At 50.0% G+C, this 17,149-nt stretch overlaps 5 protein-coding genes across 5 annotated transcripts; all 5 read left to right on the forward strand.

Annotated features, from left to right (window-relative positions):
- Positions 1-1,200: 1,200 nt before the first annotated feature.
- N7457_008393 (protoglobin family protein) lies at positions 1,201-2,267 on the forward strand (the record flags this gene model as incomplete). Its single annotated transcript, XM_057179436.1, has 3 exons — positions 1,201-1,384; positions 1,447-1,720; positions 1,811-2,267. 3 exons carry the CDS (start codon positions 1,201-1,203, stop codon positions 2,265-2,267), a joined length of 915 nt encoding a protein of 304 aa, XP_057027822.1.
- Positions 2,268-2,840: 573 nt separating this feature from the next.
- Positions 2,841-4,486, forward strand: N7457_008394 (aldehyde dehydrogenase; the record flags this gene model as incomplete). The annotated part of the gene is made up of 4 exons (XM_057179437.1): positions 2,841-3,301; positions 3,371-3,764; positions 3,823-4,265; positions 4,342-4,486. 4 exons carry the CDS (start codon positions 2,841-2,843, stop codon positions 4,484-4,486), a joined length of 1,443 nt encoding a protein of 480 aa, XP_057027823.1.
- A 2,341-nt stretch (positions 4,487-6,827) lies between these two features.
- Positions 6,828-7,665, forward strand: N7457_008395 (GPI anchored serine-threonine rich protein; the record flags this gene model as incomplete). Its single annotated transcript, XM_057179438.1, has 2 exons — positions 6,828-7,477; positions 7,503-7,665. 2 exons carry the CDS (start codon positions 6,828-6,830, stop codon positions 7,663-7,665), a joined length of 813 nt encoding a protein of 270 aa, XP_057027824.1.
- A 2,643-nt stretch (positions 7,666-10,308) lies between these two features.
- On the forward strand, positions 10,309-11,690 carry N7457_008396 (Phosphoesterase; the record flags this gene model as incomplete). The annotated part of the gene is made up of 3 exons (XM_057179439.1): positions 10,309-10,500; positions 10,568-11,590; positions 11,655-11,690. 3 exons carry the CDS (start codon positions 10,309-10,311, stop codon positions 11,688-11,690), a joined length of 1,251 nt encoding a protein of 416 aa, XP_057027825.1.
- Positions 11,691-14,738: 3,048 nt separating this feature from the next.
- Positions 14,739-16,343, forward strand: N7457_008397 (Major facilitator superfamily domain general substrate transporter; the record flags this gene model as incomplete). Its single annotated transcript, XM_057179440.1, has 1 exon — positions 14,739-16,343. The coding sequence occupies one exon, from the start codon at positions 14,739-14,741 to the stop codon at positions 16,341-16,343; it is 1,605 nt and encodes a 534-aa protein (XP_057027826.1).
- Between the last annotated feature and the right edge of the window lie 806 nt (positions 16,344-17,149).

Here is a 17,149-nt window from a genome sequence, read left to right on the forward strand (position 1 = left end):
TTACGGACCCACCCGACCACCAGTTCGGTGGATTCTAGAAGATGAAATGATTAAGGGGGCGTTGAGATGACTTTGGGAGATGAATGCATTGCCGCGATGTAGTTTTTAGTTAAGGTTCGAGGTTGGTGATTTCAATCTCAATCCTTTCAATTAAGCCTCTGATCAGCGAACTGCTTTCCCCGAGATGCAGCTGCGCCGTACATATCTATTAATATTGCAACGTCTACTCCGTATTCCGTACATTCATCCAGATACATAGCAGTAGGCCCACAACATCAGTCGGACCCGAAATTGAAACCCACTTCGTTCCGGCTTTCAAGCGAAACCCGTTGGGACCGTAGCGGAGCTCCTAGGCACTCTAGCCAGTCAGCGGGAAGTAGATACAAATGCCGATATATCCATTTTCAATATAATATTAATTTGCTCTGCTGACACCAGTAAGCACCAGTTCATGGGGCTATTTGCCGTCCTAATCTCGATGTTGTAGATGTTGAAAATGCCGGGGAACCATATAGCGACCATAAAGGAATATGTATACGGTGATAGAAAGAGGTCCCATGGCCAGCCGGCTTGCCAGAGATGGGAATCCTGCGTTTCAAGGCCAGTACACCTATAGTTTCAGATTATCGAGTACCACAAGCATAGCATAGATCTTTGCCGTTTTTGGCACTTGTTCGCGTGTCGCTCTTTTTTTTTTTTTTCCTTAGCTTGGTGGAGGAGACCTCACCGAAAGGATCAGCCCACACATGCCTAGGTTAACCTTCTACTTCGGGGGAATCGATTCCATAATTTAATACTCCGTACTGTGGTCTGATTCGACCATGTGCACTTTACTCACGCAAACCGAAGTCATCTCGCCTCGGCTTGATATTGTACTCGCCTGAAATCGGGTAAGATCGCTTTTCGAGCTACGTTTCACGGACTCTCGGTTTCCAGGGTTGCGTACTGCGGATCCTCAATAGGGTGTGTTTTACAGTTTGGTGGCTTCCAATCTAATCGTGTTACATATCATATAAAAAGAACGGTGTACGGAGGATTCTAACGGGGTGTCATTGCATCGACTGCTACGTATAAATACTCCATCCGCCACGAGTTTGCCACGAGGAACCCCGGTTTTATTTTTTTTCTCAGCTTCAAGCTTCCGATATTCTCTCACTCATATACCTCTTTTCTAAATCTCTTTAATACATCGAAGTATCCATGGAGGGCGTTGAGTACATTCAAAAGCAGCAGTCTACACCCAGACAGTCTTGCGACACTCTTCCGACTATGGAGCGCAGTATGCCATTGGGGTCTGAGCCCAAGCACGTCGACCGGAAGTTGCTTTACACAAGCTTGGAGGAGCGAATCAAGTACCTTCATGATTTCCTCGATTTCAACTCCAGTAGGTTCCCACCGTGGCCCTCTCGCAGAAGCCGTGCCACAGTTACTAACGCTCATCTCCAGGCGACGTCGAAGCACTGGTGACCGGCAATAAGTACATCAAGCAGTTGATTCCCGCAATCGTCAACCTGGTCTACAAGAAACTCCTCCAATACGACATCACATCTCGGGCATTCCACACACGCACAACAGTCGACGAGAATGAGCCCGAAGAAGACTACCTGCACGAGGACACACCCAAGATTAAGCGTCGCAAGATGTTCCTGCGATGGTACTTGACCCGGTTGTGCCAGGATCCGACTACAATGGACTTCTGGCGGTACTTGAACAAAGTCGGGTAAGTTGATCTCCCCCGCCTTTCCGACCCGGATTGCCGGGACCGTGGGTTTTATGTTTTGTACGTGCTAACGTGGGGTTGATTACACAGCTTGATGCACAGCGGACAAGCACGCCGGACACCCTTGAATATCGAGTACATTCACATCGGCGCTTGCATGGGATACATCCAAGACATCTGGATCGAGGCGATGATGTCGCACCCACACCTCTCGCTGCGTCGCAAGATCGCCCTTGTGCGCGCGGTCAACAAGATCCTTTGGATCCAGAACGATCTCTTCGCCCGGTTCCACTCGAGCGATGGCGAGGAATTCGCGGATCAGATGTCCGAGTTCAACTACGACGATCAGGAGGGATACCTCGGCGACAAGCGCATCCTTGGAAGCAGCTCTAGCAGCTCGGCCGAGGATGACCGATCCAGTATTTCGAGTGGCCAGGCACCTTCGATTGACAGTGTGGCGCCGTCCACCATGTCGAAGACTTCGGTGTGTCCTTTTGCAGAAATGTCCCAAAGCAATTCGACAGAGACCAAGATTTGGGCGAACTAAGTGGCGAGCCCCTGAATTTTGTGCGGGTCACAATGTGCATTTTCCGGGCGCTTGGGATATGGAGTATGGTGTTGGCATTTGGTAAATTGGAATTTTGGGAGCCTGGAGATACCTTGGTCAGAAATAGATATTTGAACGATTATACAAAGAAAGATCTTCCCATAAGAATATAACTGGAATCTCAAGACTTCGGGCTTTGTCATCTTGCGATCTCCCGAGTCCGGTAGCTTCGGGGGCTTCTTCCCCCACTCGGCACTTGTTCAAGGGAGTTGAGGAATGGCTTTAGGACTGCAAATCCGTTGGCCAGACCGGAGATAATTGATCAAACTATTGAAATCAGTCTCCAACCCTTCGGATTTAAGGCACGATCTACGGTGCTTCACTGAACGTGTGAGCCGTCACTGCGAGTCCCCACCATCCTCCCCGCCCTTTCGCATTCGCTTCGGCCAACCTTGGGAGATCGCAGCTCTTTTAAATAGTCCAACCCCTCCATTCAAATATTTGCATTTTGCTCAAAAATCTAATTCTTTGTGTGCCCCTCTATCCCTTTCCCCCATCACAGAAACATTCACAATGGCGCAACCGCAATCGAACACGGCGGTGACCCCACTCATCATCGACAACGAGTCCATCGAGACCGACATCAAATTCGAGGTTTATGCTCCGGCTACTGGCGAGGTACACGGATACTGTGCAGGTGTATCAGTTGAAGAAGCCAACCGGGCAGTCGACTCGGCACAGGCTGCCTTCCCCGCATGGAAGAAGACCACCGCATATGAGCGCCGTGACATCCTGATGAAGGCCGCTGAGATCATGGATTCACGCAAAGAGGAACTGATCCAATACCAGCGCGAGGAAACAGGTGCCGGCCGGCCTTTCTCCGAGCACACCTTCAATCTAGGTGTGGCCTTCATTAAAGATTTCGCGGCCCGGATCTCCACAATTGAGGGTGTGGTGCCCAACGTCACCAGGGAAGGTGAGGGAGCGATCGTCTATAAGGAGCCGTACGGAGTGATCTTGTCAATTGCCCCCTGGTAAGTATCATGACCTGATCGACAAAAGTTATTACCTAGTCTGGGACCGTTTTTGTTAATAGCTTCCAGGAATGCTCCATTTATCCTTGGCACGCGTGCTGTTGCACTCCCTCTGGCGGCTGGTAACACTGTTGTTCTCAAGGGCTCCGAGCTCTCACCCAAGTGTTTCTGGGCATTGGGCGATATCTTCCGGCAAGCTGGTCTTCCCGCAGGATGTCTGAACGTCATCTTCCACAAGCCCTCGGATGCCCCGGCCGTCACCAACGCTCTGATCGCCCACCAGGCTGTGCGCAAGGTCAACTTCACCGGTAGCACTATGGTCGGTTCGATCATCGCTTCCACCGCAGGTAAACACATCAAGCCTGTGCTACTTGAGCTGGGCGGCAAAGCCTCGGCAGTTGTTTTGGACGATGCGGACCTGGACAAGGCTGCCATGAACTGTGCTCTCGGATCTTTCATGCACGTATGTAGCGTCAATCCAATCGGGATAAGAATACATTATACTGACAAGCGATGAACAGTCCGGACAAATTTGCATGTCAACCGAGCGCATTGTTGTGCAGCGCGCGATCGCCGACGAGTTCCGTCAGAAGCTTGTCCAGACAGCGGAGAAGTTGTTTGGCAAGGACGCGCCCGCGCTGGTTCTGGTCAACGCCGCGGCCGCCGCTAAGAACAAGAAGCTTGTGGCGGACGCAGTGTCTCGCGGAGCTAAGCTGCTGTTCGGCGACGCCAACGCTAATGAATCCGTCAACACGGCCATGCGGCCCATTGTTGTCGACGGTGTCACCAAGGAGATGGACATGTACGCGACCGAATCGTTCGGCCCGACCGTGTCTCTCTTCGTGGTGGATACCGAAGACGAGGCGATCACACTGGCAAATGACACAGAGTATGGTCTCACTGCGGCAGTGTTCACCAACAACCTCTTCCGCGGATTGCGGGTGGCTAAGCAGATTGATTCTGGGTGAGTTTTTCCGAGCTTCGACTACATCACATCATATGGTGGAAATTTGAACATCGCTGACTGTAATTTGCTTTAGCGCCGTTCATATCAATTCCATGACTGTGCATGATGAGGCTATCCTCCCTCACGGAGGATGGAAGAGCAGTGGCTTCGGTCGCTTCGGAGGAATTTCAGGGTACAACGAGTTCCTCCAGACCAAAACGGTTACCTGGCACGAGTAAAAGGTGTCTAGGCTGTTAAGTACAAACTTTAGAAGTATACAATTTTTTTCCTTATGGGGCAGACTTGTTGGATTGGCCCCTTTCGGCCCCCGTCTGGCGGCCGGTAGGATTGGGCCGCCACCGGCGACTGTTTCTCGGTGTGCATTTCTGACAGGGCTTGGTTCTGGGCTTATTCTGGCCAAGGTTGGTCCTGCAGCTAATAATACAACCAATGGCGGGGCTTCCTCTCGTCGCCTGGAGGTACTACATCATAGAGATGGGTGCGGTCCGGATATCCGGCTTAGACCATGTGAACGAATTGAATGACTCGCGTACACACTGATTAGGTGGTGTACGGAGTATGACCTGTTGCATTGGCTTACGGCTTACAACGTAGCATACGGATACGGGTATACGGGATTTCCTGTCCATTTTCATGATTCTTGGCTCGGAGCCTACAGCCGTCTCGCTTTGATCGTGAGGCTGAACATCATGTGATCTGCCTTTCCTTTTTTCGCCTCCCAAGATATGCGATCTAAATTAAATCTAAAAATAATTGGTGGAAAAAGAACTTGAGGCTATAGATAGCCCTGAATCATCCGAATTGGCTGCAACCTTGGCCAGTCAAACAAACTCTGATAGTTGTACTCCGTACGGAGTACTCCGTACGGAGTACTCCGTACAGGCGCTGGCTGAACACGCCCCTTGGCAGTTCAGGCACGACCTCCACAACAAATCACCACAAATGACCGAGTGAGACAAAATCCATTCATTCCTTTCTCGCTCATTTTATTTTTACCCGTTCTAGCGATTACGAGCTATGCACTCCGTATTAAGTGGGAAATGGGCGAGACAAAACCCTGCAGCGTGCTTTGCAGGGGCTTGGACTCTGTTTGTTGTCCTCCGTATATGGTGTCTTCTCCGCACATCGTACTGCGTAAAAACTGGTAAACACTCACCCCCCTGAACATCTGCTCGTAGATCTTTTCCAGAGATATCGCAACAAAACCCGATGAACCGACGGGATCGACAGCACGATTGCATCTGATACGGCCCCATGTCCACGGGCCTATCGCTGTGGAGCTGGCTCGAGATAGTGTCGAATATCACTGAATATCAGAATCTAACAATGCAGGTCTGATTCAAAATCCTGTTTCTTGGGGAGGACGCACACATGGTCGTACCTGCATGCGAAGTACCTAGGTAAGACACAAACCCCTGACTGGAGGACCTTGTTCTGTATAATACCCGTACGGTGCCTGTCACCGGGGTCTGCGGGGACCTGAGGGCACAGCATCGCAATCTCCCGTCACTTTCGAGTTAACCTTTCTCATTTTCCACATTTTTTTTCACGAATTCTAGAACGTATGTGGCGTTCCTAGGAGAAGAAAACGGCAGCCTTGGAAAATGTACCATCTATATCGATCATACCAGTTGATCAATGTATACGGAGTATGAGAAGAAACTAAAGGGGGGAAATAATAGATGTCTCAAAGAGGCTCCGAGGTACCCATGGGTAAACGTCGGATCATATCTGAGCCGCCAAGAGTCCCATGGGTCCAACTGAGGGGGAAGGCTTTAAGGTAAACAAACATGGCAACGGTTACCTTCTATTTTGCCCATGGCAATCTAGATCAATGCCTGCATTCCTTGCTAATTCCTCGCCCTTGGACTCGGTATGGTAATTTTTAATTTTAGTGGTCGGGACATTCTCTACATTAAGGGTCTGCCGTTACGGAGGACTGGAAATAAAATTAAGTTCCGGGGTCATGTACCAATCAGCTTCGGTGCCTGGTAATTATGATTAGGATAACTCCGTATTCCGTCTAGGCCACTAAGATTGCAACGCATAGCCTTGCGTTATATTACTCCTTGAGCCACAACCGACCCGCATATGCCCCACGAGGAGATGAGGAGAATGGGGGCCTGACGCTGTCACATTTTAAAATGATTCCCCCTTGGATTTCGTGTTGCCTGAGACCTGTACCCCGTAGAGAAGAGTGGAAGGACTCTGGATGTGATGGGTTAGAACCATTGTAATTTAAAAAATACTAGGTAAGACGAAGAGATCAAAGCCACACCTCGCTTGTGGAAAATTGCCGAGCAGAATGATGTGACAATGAATGTGGTTGGTCTGCGCGTTGGCCTTTTTGGGTTTTTGAGGTTACTTAGTGTAGACCCACATGGGCACTTCGATGTACAACATAGAAAGGTACTTTGTCTCCCCTCATTCCCTCATTCCTTCTTTTCTTCTTAACCTCGCTCTCTACTGTCTTTTTTTTTTCTTTCGTTTTTTAACGATAGCCGTTCTTTTATTTTTTTCCCACCCCAGTCACTCTTTGTCGATCTAGACACCATCATCATGCGTTTCTCTACTGTCTCCGTCTTTACTGCCCTTGCGGCCCTTGCTAGCGCTGTGTACACCACTCCGGACTACACCAAGGGCCCCGTTGGCAATGCCATCACCTCCCCCGGCCTGAACGAGATCGTGCCCGAGGGCAAGGCCTACACCATCAAGTGGATCCCCTCTACCCCCGGCCCCATCTCTCTGGTCCTTCTGCGCGGCCCCTCTACCAATGTCCTGCCTCTCCAGACCATCGCCGAAGCCATCCCCAACAGCGGCGAGTACACTTGGACCCCTGGCACTGACCTGGAGGCCGACGTGACTCACTACGGTATCCTCCTCGTTGTCGAAGGCACCGGCCAGTACCAATACTCCACCCAGTTCGGTATCTCCGCTCCTGCTGGCCCTGTCCACACCTCCATCTCCACCATCGAGACTAAGCCTGCTGCCCCTACTGCCGCCCCTACTGTCGGCCCTACCACCATCGTTGAGGTTATCTCGAGCACCACTTTCTGCCCTGAGGATGAGACCACCGCTCCCGCTGTCACCTTCGTCCCTCCCCCTCCTACCACCGCCACCGAGAGCACCGAGGTCACCACCACCATCTGCCCCGAGACCGAGACCGAGGCCCCTGCCGTTACATCCACCCGTGTGACTCCCACCGGCAAGTCCCCCGTTGGACCCCCCCACCAGCCGCGCCTGGACCTCCATCCGTCTCACCACCAGCGCTGCTCCTACCGGTGTTACCTCCGCTGCCCCTGCGGCTTCTTCTCCCGTCTACACCGGCGCTGCTGGCCGCAACGTCATCAGCTTCGGTGCCGTCATGGCTGGTGTTCTTGCCGCTTTCGCCCTCTAAGCGCATTCTCCGAACATGAAGCGCGCTCATGGCATTTCTTTTCTTTCTTCTACAAGCCCTGGAATGATGTTTTTTTTGTTATCATAAGGCTTAATTTATTTGGGATCCTGGATATGAGCTTTTTTGATTCTGTCGATTAAGATTTTGCATCTTATACCATGTTTTCCCCCTTTTTATATATGCTGTATGCCCTCTGCGCTCCTTCAGTTATGCTCGTGTAATGTGAAGTTCATGTCTTTATGCCTTCTTCCCTCGTAGGCTGCTTGTAGACATTGTGGCATGGGTCGAGTCTTCACCCGTAGGAAATTACTCCGTACACCGAATAGAGACTCGAGATCTAAGCCCACCGACAAACAATCCCTATCTCCGTACTCCGTACTTTTGAAAAACTAAGTGGGTTCCCAATCAAAACAGAATCCACATCGTTAGTCTTGTCTCCACATCTCTTCAGCCATGAGGCAATTAGTGGCTCAACCTAAGACCACTACCATGATCTCGGAATTTCTCCCCCTTTTTCTAATCTCAATGCTTCCCTTTCAAAGAGATGAAACCAGTTTCTGATACGTTCCCCAAAGTCTATATATAATCTCACATGCTTTGTTTTCATGCAATGGAAAGAGTGCAGGTGACGAGTACACTGGCGGATATGCCTGCCTCCGATACCTACTCCCTCCTTTTACCCGCCCTTTTCATAGTTGGAGTTATCGGTTTATCTTCGATTGTCTATAAGTTCTATCACATAGTTCGTGATGCGACGAGATCTGTCTAGCTCTAGGTTAGGATTGTATTCTTCACCTCCACACTGGTCGTGGGGCTAGCAACAGAAGCATGAATATGACTTCAGCAAAGTAGTATCCGGAGGTCGTGAAAGATGCCAACATTGCATATCAAAAGTGCATCGAATTCCTCGATCTACTCGGAGCTTATTTAGGTGTAGTATGCATGTCTCAGTGAGTTCAAGATGGGGCAAATACCTGGATATTCAATTGTAATCAACCAATGCAGCTAACGCGCCATCCATTCCAGGCATGAGCAGCTTAGGTAAATCCAAAGCTACCTATGCCTACAGCGCCAATCACTCTCCACCCTGAGCCCGACTTCCTTTCCTGGCCGGTTGAGTCTAGTATATCCGTTAATGGAGATTGCTCCAGAGTATCGAAAAGTCTCTCGTGCATAAAAGAGAATAGCAACTGACAAAGCAGACGTAAGACCATCCCATTTGATCTAAAGTGTCAACATTTTGCGTGCTCTGGAATGTGTTCCAGTATATCAATCTACGGGTTCCGGCCGGGATAGCTTCGGTTATGGGAATAGCTGAAACCAGGGACCATGGTTTACCATACACATTAATGAATGTGCCGAAAGCGGCCCAAAACCAGGCATATTCAAACAGCAAATTTAATCAGAACGGAGCGTTGTCCACCCTCGCACTGGTTGGTTATCGGAGCAAACGCGCAGGATGTCATCTATATATCCCTCGTCTAGCTTGATATTCTATGAAACCGCTTCGATCTTTTGCTCTGCATCGATTACACGGTGAAGGATTTGGTGATGTCACTCCCGCCCGAAAATAAGAACTAGGTGGTTACTTCGAGAGACGATAGAAAAAGGAGGGAAAACAGAGCGTGCATTTCTCAAATGAATGCTAAGAGTGCCGTTGAAGGGAGGCAGACGGTGATGTCAATCCAGGTAACTATCCTATTGCTAGGATCTAGGTAGGTACCTAAACACCATGTGTTTTCCAGGACATGCATGTAGAAGCCTCCCCAACAATCCTGGGTGCCCAGGAAAACTCCTTGCTAATATCGAATCATAAAAAACGATTGCAATGATTTGGACAAGTAACTACACATTTCGGCGTCTTTCTAGGTCAATGACGTGATGTTTGGTGGGTATAGCTTTAAGGGTACATAGTAAGTCAAACAACGAGCCCTGGAGAGAGCCTTGGAAAAGATGAGGATTGACCGAGTCGATAAGTGTCACGGGTCTGACCGCCTATTTGGTAAGATCATGCGGACATTTCGCTTGAGGATAGTCCGGAGATACCTACACATCCCCCGCTCAGTGCTTAATTTCAAAGGACAAGCCTTGAGGAGGGCTTGGGGAAACCTTGAGACAAACTCTTGGAATCTTGGCATAGACCTCTGTCCAGAATCTTGTTAATAGCCTTACCCAAGGACTACCACGGAGATAACAGACTCATCAAACGGGAGAAGTGCCCAGGTGGTGCTCACTGCCGTTATCCACCGGGGAGGACCAGTGAGGACATCGCCGACGGCAACGTGCGAAATTGGAACACCCAGGTTCCCCGCCCAGTGGGTTTTTACGGTGTTGACCAATCAAATGATTGGGGCGTCGACTCTAATGCACTTCAGTGTAACTCAAGCCTTGATTCTTAGCGACAAAAGGTCGTGAAGATGCAACCAGTCACTCCCGCGTCGATCGCAACGTGATATCGGTCCAAATGCCCCTCATCTGCAGCAATGTTCCAGGCGGACTTGGCCGCTTAACAGGATTCCTCCAGCCGGTGAGGGGAATGTCGTGCCGCTAGGGCTGGAGTACAAGATCGCGTGGGTTGCCCGCTCTATCTGCTCATCTTTCCCCTTTCCCTCATCCTGGCTGTCACATCACCAATCTTCGGCCATGTTCACTAAACAGGCACTTCTTGCGTTCGTCGCGGCCCTGTCTATGGCTGCGGCCAAGACTGACTCTGTGAAGACTCCAACTCAGTCTGAGATCGATGCAGCCCGTGCTACAGTTCTACCTTACTCGCCTGTCTCCAACGTCAAGGGGTTGGCTTTTGACCGCTTTGTGAACATCTGGCTTGAGAACACTGTGAGCTAGCCCCTGGTTAACCCCTTGCATATGAGGTGTCAATCATCACGTGCTCACCTCTGTACAGGACTTTGATACAAGTGCTGCGGATGAGAACTTGTCCAAGTTAGCCAAGGAGGGCATCCTCCTGACCAATTACTTTGCCATCACTCACCCTTCGGCACCTAACTACTGCATTTCCGCCGGGGGTGAGGCCTTTGGCATAGACAATGATGACTTCAAGAGAGTCCCCGCCAATGTCTCGACCATTGCTGATCTATTTGACACTAAACACATTGCCTGGGGCGAATATCAAGAGGATATGCCATATGCCGGCTACCAGGGTGACCGGTATCCCCTCAGTGGTCCCAACCAGTACGTGCGCAAGCACAACCCGCTAATCTTTTATGATTCGGTCACCAACGATGCTGTGCGCCCGCGTCAGATCAAGAACTTTACTACTTTCTATGAGGACTTGGAGCACCACCGTCTGCCACAGCACATGTTTATCACACCCAACATGACCAATGATGCCCATGACTCGGACATCACTGTGGCCGGCGATTGGGTAGCTCGCTTCTTGAATCCCCTGCTGAAGAACGAGTACTTTACCAAGGACGGCTTGGTACTGCTGACCTTTGATGAGGGGGGCAATTACTCCTACCCCAATCGTGTCTATAGCTTCCTGGTTGGTGGTGCCATCCCCAAGCACCTGAAGGGCACCACTGATGACACTTTCTACACACACTACTCAATCATCGCCTCTCTTTCCGCTAACTGGGGTCTACCTTCACTCGGCCGCTGGGACTGTGGGGCCAACCTGCTGAACATGGTCGCTGAGAAGACCGGCTATGTTAACTGGGAGGTCGATACCAGTAACGCTTACCTCAACGAGACCTATCCTGGCCCTCTGTCCAACAATGAACTTTCAGAGTATTCTCCGATTTGGCCGATTCCTGCTACCAAGGGTGCATGCTCTGCTGGTCATGGCATTGCAGAGATCGTGAAGAAAACTTACAACGGACTCCAGCCCACTTATGACTACACCAGCCCCGTGCCATATGATGCCGCCAGTGGAAAGAATGTTGGCATCAAGTATCACCGTGCCCTGGTATGAAACTCTTGCTTGTTCACTTGCTTCTCTGCTCGATGATTGAATACTGATAAATCAACAGAAGAATGGCAGGGAGGAACACGGTATCACTGGGTAAACCAATGATATCTATATCATCCACTGTCCCTACCATATTACCTATGAATGTGCACTTGTGTCTCTGTTTATACAAGCTTCAATGAATGCTACGTTGAGACCACACAAGAACAAAACTTCCTCCGATTATGTTGCAACGGCTCTCCAGTTGTATATCTGAACATTGCCATTTCTTTTCAACCCTCAGTGTATGTGTACAACCTACGCCGATGTACATGGGGAACCTCAAACACGCACCCCATCAACCATATATCTCCACTTTTGACCCTATATTGTCCCAGCAATCATGTTTGGCATCATGAAAGGAGTCTATGTATGTAAATGATCGGCTTAATGGGTGAATTTACTCGAATGGAAGCCGGTTTTCATTGGATAGTACTCTTCACCTGCTCTCTTTCTAAAATTCTAATATCTGCGGCTACCTGTGTGTATATTCAGGCTAGAACCATAGACGATTCTCCGCTTTTCCCAGCCCTGGAGCTTTAAGTCGATGGCTTCTACAAGAGATTCGATTTACTGCAGTATAATGCATGAGCCTTAACATACAGCATTGAATTGTCAGCCCTATTACTTTTCTCCGCTTCAGCAGTTCCACCTCATCCATAACTTTAATGACATGTCCGCCGTAGCCCCAAAACATATGCACTTTTATCAGGCTTTTAGGTTCACATGCCCACTCGAACTCCCGTGTACATTTTCGATACCCACAAACCAATCATCCTCCGTAGCAACCTTGATGTAAGGTCACCGTACGTTCTACCGGAGAATCATCCAGCTTCCCTTGTCACATGGAAACATGTTCCAAGGTTCTCACGTAGGAACCTGAGGGGACGCCAAGGATCTAAGTAGCGCCACACACCGGAGGTAAATGGAGGATTTGTAATGACGTCCGTCGCATTGACTCCAGGACTGTGTTCATGGGCTTTGGCGCTGAAGATCTGCACGCCATGTCTCGCAAAATCTGGGTTTCTGGCTTACAAAACGCCCGCTTTGCCGTATGATGACTGGATACCCAGGAATGACCCCATACATACCAAATTCAACGCACGGAGTACTCCGTGTGATCGAAGCGTTACCGCGGACAGTGCGTTTCTCTCAGAGGGGAGGAATCCCGAGTAAGATGATGCTCCATATGGATAACCAAGGAAGGAGATTATTCAACCAATGAAAGAGAAGTCAATATGAAACACTGTTGAGATGCCTCTTGATGCCCGATTCCTAAGGTATCATTTGAGTGAGCATCGTGTTTGCTAGTCTTTAGGGAACTATCAAAAGTGCTCTGTTTTCATAGATCCAGAGGATCATAGCTTCCTTCTCTCCCACAGCAATAGCCTCATCAAAGACGTATCTGCGGCATCGCCAACGAGGTCTACTCCATACTAATCTCCCTAGATGCCGCGCATTTCGGTCCCGGGATCAGAGTTTTACTGGTCGGTTTCTAAATGAAATTGTCCGACAACGCCCGCCGACCGCTTGAGCGCCAAGACCGAGGATTCAAAGGGACATGGCTTTTTTTTTGGTTGTTTACCCGGGATCTTGCGATTTGTGGGCCCGGGTAAACCTAAGAGAGGGTGCTTTCTCACATCTCACATTCTTTATTTTGATTGTGATTTTTCTGGTTAGGGTCTAGAGATGCTTGTCCAAGGCTTCTTCAAAGGCTTAGCATGGGAGATCTTCTTGGGAGACGTCATGGCACTCTTGGATTTACAAGCCAAGTCGTGGTAAGCAAATACCAAGATGCCCAGTCTTCGGAGAGCTGCCCGTCCGAAATTCAATTTGGCCCGGCAAGGCTTATCCCTTCCTAATCGGGCAATCCTCTTGGCGGAGAGACCCACTCCGCCTTAGCTCGTCGATTTTGCCGAACATCTTGACTCGATTTCTTCAACTAATGTGATTAACACCTCACCGCGTGTTGTCGTTCCGTGTCCGAGCAATACCCGAGCATCGCTTTGCGAAGGGCTACACAGAGAGACATCGTGGGAGTGCAATATACCGACGTCGAAAGTACGATCCCACGAACTCTAAATTAGGAACCTGAGGTGCTTGGATTTGATATACAGGATTCGGTATACAATGAAACCAAATCAACAGGGAAGCCCTTAGGCCTAACTCCAACAGAGGTGTCTCACCCGTGCAGTTGCAGTTCATATCCCACAGACCTCACGCTACTCCGTATACTCCGTCAACGCCTCGTGAGGCGGACGATCATTGCTTAAGACGGCATCCCACAACAACCCCGGGAAAATGAATGCACAGCTGAGTGGCCGTATCCGGCCGGGTATCGGGCCATAGCGAGCCTCGGGGAGGACAAAAAGGGAAAAAAGGCAACTGAAAGGAGTATTTCTGAGTACGTAATACTCGGCTACACACAGTCGGCCTCGGGCTTGACACAAAGGAATGGTTTACCCAATTGTCAGGATTGGATATCATTGGGCCAAAAGAAATCTTCGACCCCTGACCCACATCTCCCCCAATCTCCCATTCCCCGTGGAGGGTCCTGGAGGGTCGTGGAGGGTCATGGAGGGCCATGAAGGGTCGGATAAGATTCCTCTTCCGGCCACAGTCAGACAGCAAAACGCCGCCCGCGACGCCTCCAAACGCCTCCATGCCTCCCCAGGAATCAGTTGATCCACCCCCCACAAAGCCGTGAAAGGCGTCCCCAAAGTAGTGAATACACCGCGAAGCTAGAGCAATTTGATATAATGATCAAGCTCCAACGACATCATCCAAGCCGCTCAGGGCACTTGGCAAACCGCGGGATTTTCTTATTGCATCCCCGCAACCCCCCACTCACATGGCCCTTAGCCCCTCTACCTTAGCCCATCTCAGCTCACGGCGGGTCGCGATACTTGCCTCTACAACGTTGTGGCGTCGCCGATGTCACTCGAAACTTTTCTCGTCTTGGCGCTAACTAACCATGGGCAATCCATGGGGCCCTGGAGACGAATGCATATAAGGTACGGAGACCTTCCCCCTCAGTGTCTGAGCTTTTCCTTTTTCCATGTTGCTTTGGTCTTTTCCTCTCTTCATCTACTAGAGGACGTTCATCATGTGGACCACAACCTCCGGCTTGCGGGGCAAGAAGCTCCATCTCGCCATCACCTTCACATCCGTTGTCGGTTTCTCACTCTTCGGTTATGATCAGGGTTTGATGTCCGGTATCATTTCCGGTCCCCAATTCACCTCCGAGTTCCCTCCTCTCTACGGTGATACTGCGCATGTTGCCGTCTTGCGTGGTGCTGTCACCTCCTGTTATGAGCTCGGTTGTTTCTTTGGCGCTATCTTCACTCTCGTCTACGGACAACGTATTGGTCGTACTCCTCTCCTTGTCGCCGGTGGTATTCTCATGATCCTCGGCACAGTTATGTCCACTGCTGCCTTTGGTCCTCACTGGGGCTTGGGTCAGTTCGTTATTGGACGTGTCATCTCTGGTATCGGAAACGGCATGGATACCGCTACCATTCCTGTCTGGCAATCTGAGTGCTCGCGCGCCCACAACCGTGGTTTCCTCGTCTGCTTCGAGGGTGCTATTATTGCCGTCGGCACGTTCATTGCATACTGGATCGATTTTGGACTCTCGTATGTCGACAGCTCTGTCCAGTGGCGGTTCCCCGTTGCTTTCCAGATCCTCTTCGCTATCTTTGTCACTGCTGGCGCTCTTATGCTGCCTGAATCTCCTCGTTGGTTCGTTATGCAGGGTCACGACCAGGAAGCCCTCCAGGTCCTCGCCCAGCTTAACGATAGTGAAATCGATGCCGAGGATGTGCTTACCGATTACAATCTTATGAAGGCTGATCTGAAGGCCCTCGAGGGTATTGAGGCTAGTAGCTGGGGTATTCTGTTCACTGGCGGCAAGACTCAGAACTTCCAGCGTATGATGATCGGTTGCTCTGGTCAGTTCTTCCAGCAGTTCACTGGTTGTAACGCGGCTATCTACTACTCCACTCTGCTGTTCCAGCAGAACTTGCACATGGACGGAAAGCTTCCCTTGATTCTGGGTGGTGTTTTCGCTACCGTTTACGCCATTGCCACTATCCCCTCCTTCTTCATGATTGAGAGGGTCGGTCGTCGCAATCTATTTTTGATTGGCTTCCTTGGTCAGGGTCTCAGTTTCATTATCACCATGGCCTGCTTGATCGACTCGAACGAGCAGAACGCTAAGGGTGCTATCGTTGGTATCTTCTTATTCATCTGCTTCTTCGCCTTTACTACGCTGCCTCTGCCCTGGATCTACCCCCCGGAAATCAACCCCCTCCGCACCCGTACCAAGGCCGCTTCCGCCTCGACCTGTGTGAACTGGATCACCAACTTCGCCGTCGTCATGTTCACTCCCGTGTTCTCCAGCCATTCCGACTGGGGTATCTACCTCTTCTTCGCTCTCGTCAACTTCGTCGCCATCCCCTTCGCCTGGTTCTTCTATGCTGAGACCGCCGGCCGTGATCTCGAGGAAGTCGACATTATCTTCGCCAAGGCTCATATCGAGGGCAAATGGCCCTACCAGGTGGCCCAGGAGCTTCCCAAGCTCACTTTCGCCCAGATCACCCAGATGCAGACCGAGCTGGGTCTCGATATGCCCGACCACCAGGTCAACTCTGAGGCCGAGAAGGTCGAGATCGCCATGAGCAGCGGCAGCGAGACCAAGCACTCCGATTAAATGCTTCCATTGGTGACCCTCGGTTGAACCCGAGTGTGGATTCGCGGAGCGAATCCGATTAATCATGTTTTGTCTCGGATCTCATATCATATTATCATGTGACCATAGATTCCCTATACCCCGGATGTCGAGAAAGCGGGCAGATTAGTATGTACATAGTCTGTCTGGCTCTCTCTGTTTTTTGTTTTCTCTACTCCGTATATCCCCTGTTGATCTAAATACATATTTTTTGACTCTCAATTTTCTCCTTACAAATTATGATGTATCTAAACACTTGCATGTAGATCCACCGATGTGCTTCCTCAGCCCTGTAGCCGCCAAGTCAACACTTTGTATAAAGACTTGGCAATATCATTCAACTCACAGGAGTTCATGGGAACTGGTCTATCATAGCATTCAATAGAATCGGGCTTCCCTTGTAAAAACATCCCATTGCGTGCTCGACGTGCCTATGTACGGAATATTCCGTAGGTTCGTCCTAATTGGCGACCTTGAAACCCCCTGTAGATCAAATGTTGATCGGCGAAACCCGAGAACAAAACAAAAAGAAAAATTGTGCAGCATACAGACTACATCGCATATGTTAAACCCAGCATGTGATCCAACATACTCTCATTGAAAAAAAAGACCAATCCAAGGGAAGTCTCATCAACCGAACAACGAAACCGGAAAGCCGAGGCAGAGTCGTACTACACATGCCAAAAGCTGACTGGCCCGATATAGTCGCCATAGCTTCCTGATTCAATGAAAAAGAAAAGTTACACATTATTGAATTAGTATTTTTTTAAGATAAATCCTGTCTAAAA

The sequence above is a fragment of the Penicillium paradoxum genome (genome assembly GCF_028828445.1).
Source record: "Penicillium paradoxum strain IBT 22861 chromosome Unknown utg000007l_segment0_segment0, whole genome shotgun sequence".
NCBI classification, from domain to species: domain Eukaryota; kingdom Fungi; phylum Ascomycota; class Eurotiomycetes; order Eurotiales; family Aspergillaceae; genus Penicillium; species Penicillium paradoxum.